This window comes from Nestor notabilis, unplaced genomic scaffold (genome assembly GCF_000696875.1).
Source record: "Nestor notabilis isolate BGI_N333 unplaced genomic scaffold, ASM69687v1 scaffold14179, whole genome shotgun sequence".
NCBI lineage: Eukaryota > Metazoa > Chordata > Aves > Psittaciformes > Psittacidae > Nestor > Nestor notabilis.
Genome location: NW_009945150.1, coordinates 11,043 through 13,239, shown reverse-complemented (window position 1 = coordinate 13,239; position 2,197 = coordinate 11,043). Strand labels below are relative to the sequence as shown.

General features: G+C 61.8%; 1 protein-coding gene across 1 annotated transcript in view; it reads left to right on the top strand.

Moving 5' to 3' along the window:
• The window catches only part of LOC104412130 (low-density lipoprotein receptor-related protein 2-like), an 8,937-nt gene that overhangs the window by 856 nt on the left and 5,884 nt on the right, over window positions 1-2,197 (top strand). The window contains exons 2-5 of the mRNA XM_010022747.1: window positions 161-630; window positions 1,124-1,339; window positions 1,541-1,779; window positions 1,862-1,991. Coding sequence (XP_010021049.1) covers window positions 161-630; window positions 1,124-1,339; window positions 1,541-1,779; window positions 1,862-1,991 — 1,055 coding nt within the window. The remainder of the gene's footprint in view (window positions 1-160; window positions 631-1,123; window positions 1,340-1,540; window positions 1,780-1,861; window positions 1,992-2,197) is intronic.

Genomic DNA, 2,197 nt, shown 5'->3' with positions numbered 1-2,197 from the left:
GGCACTGGTGCTGTACATGATGGCGCTGGGTGGCCCATGCTGCTCTGAGCTGGGGCAGTGTGCCTAGCTGCTGACAGCCATGTGGGGTGCTCTCAGAGGGGTCGGGAGTGTGGAGAGGGACAGCCCCAAATCCAGGCTCATGTTCCCATGCCTCTACCAGTGCTACCGAGCAAGGAGTCTGCCCTGCCACTCCCTCCCCCTGTGACCACCGCTATGAGAACAACTACAAGTACCACTGCTGCTCGGCCCACCACTTCCACCATGAGACCTACCCCAAGCAAGACCACCACTGCCCTCACCACTACTCCTGTACCAACCAGCAAGGCTACCACAACACCATCCACCACCAGCCAGTCCACGTCAACCAAAACCACCCCTGCACCAACCACTGTCCGGACCATACCAACCAAGAGCACCACTGTGCGTCAAGCCACCACCAGAAGCAGCAGCAGCACAACCACCACCACAACCACTCGGTCCTTGCCAACCAGGACCAGCACCACACAGCCGACTACTACCACCCAGCGCCTAACCAGTCCTGCACGGGTTGTGCCACCTACTTCATCCCTCCCATCCAGCCCTGCACACCGCCTGACCCCAGTCCTCCATCTGTTGTGTCCTCGCACTCATGTGCCCTGCCATGATGGCACCGAGTGCGTGGCCCAGGAATATGTGTGTGATGGGGAGAAAGACTGTGCAGATGGCTCTGATGAGGACGGGTGTGCCCAGCTCTGTGACACCCCAGGTAGGAGCTGTTCTTCAGTCCCCTGTGCCAGGGCTTCTGGCTGCTTCCTGGTGGGGTTGGTGGGATGGGGCACTGTGAAAGCCTGTGTGTGTCCTGGGCTCTGATGCTTGTGTTGTGGCATACTGATTTCTTCCAAGCTTGGGACTGGGCTGGAGGTGCTGTCAGAAGGGGACACTCTGCTGCTCACAGTGACCTTGATGTGTCTGACCTGAGACTGTCCCAGTTGCCTTGCTTGGGTCCTAGGCTGCTGGAGATGCACTGACTAGGAGAGACCAGTTGCTGTAGTGTGGGGCCATTCTAGGTCTTGGAGGGGCTAGCAGGGGGTCTGGGCACCCTGGCTGCCTACTACAGGCTTAGTAAGGTCCCTTGTCTCCCCAGGGGCCTTCCACTGTGCAAGCGGAGCGGTGTGCCTTGGGGCTGGGGAGCGCTGCGATGGGGTGCCCCAGTGCCCCGATGCCTCAGATGAGACTGGCTGCTGGAGCCCCACACAGGAGTGTGCCCTGCGCTGTGACGGTGCCACCCGCTGCATCCCAGAGAGCTGGCTGTGTGATGGCCATGCCGACTGCCTGGACCACACCGATGAGCAGGGCTGTGGTGAGACCTTGGGGCTGCATGGGACAGGGGCTTCTGGGGGGTGCCTGCCTCAAAGGTGGGTGGACTTGGTTTTCCCTGGGTCCAGGAGCACGCACTGCCCTGGGCAACCTGCTGAGTGGCTGGAGGGGCTGTACCCTGTGCTGGTGGGATGGGGCCGGGGATAGGGACAGTGCCACTGCTCAGCCCTGTCCCTGCCTGTAGTGCCAAAGGAGTGTGGCCCCGCCGAGTTCCCCTGCCAGAACGGGCAGTGTGTGGCCCTGGCCCTGCGCTGCGATGGTGACCACGACTGCCAGGATGGCTCTGATGAGGAGGGCTGTGCCATGCCCCGGCCACTGCTCTGCCGCATGGGCGAGGTGGCGTGTCCCCACAGTGGAGAGTGTGTGCCGGAGGCCTGGCGCTGCGACGGTGCTCCTGACTGCGGGGATGGCTCAGACGAGCAGGTTGGTGGGGTGCTGGGGACACAGCCTGTCCCCCCTTGCTCCTGGGAGGGCTTGTGGTCCTGCTCACCTTCTGCCTTTGCAGGGCTGTCCCTGGGAGAAAGGGCTGTGTGGAGACCGGCAGTGGGGCTGCTCCGATGGTCACAAGTGCATCCCTGATGTCTGGCGCTGTGATGGAGAGAGTGACTGCACGGATGGCAGTGATGAAGCTGTCTGTGAGAAACAACCTGCTTTATCCCCTCTGTGTCTTGCCCATGGGAGGTTGGTGGGTGCCCAGCACAGAGGGAGGTGGGGATGTGTCTGTGCCGAGGTGAAAGGCCTTGTGGGCTCTTCCCATCATCTGTGGTGGCTCCATGTCCTGGGTAGCTGCGTTGCTCTAAGGCCGGTGACCTTGGGACTAAGATAGCCTCGGATATGGCTG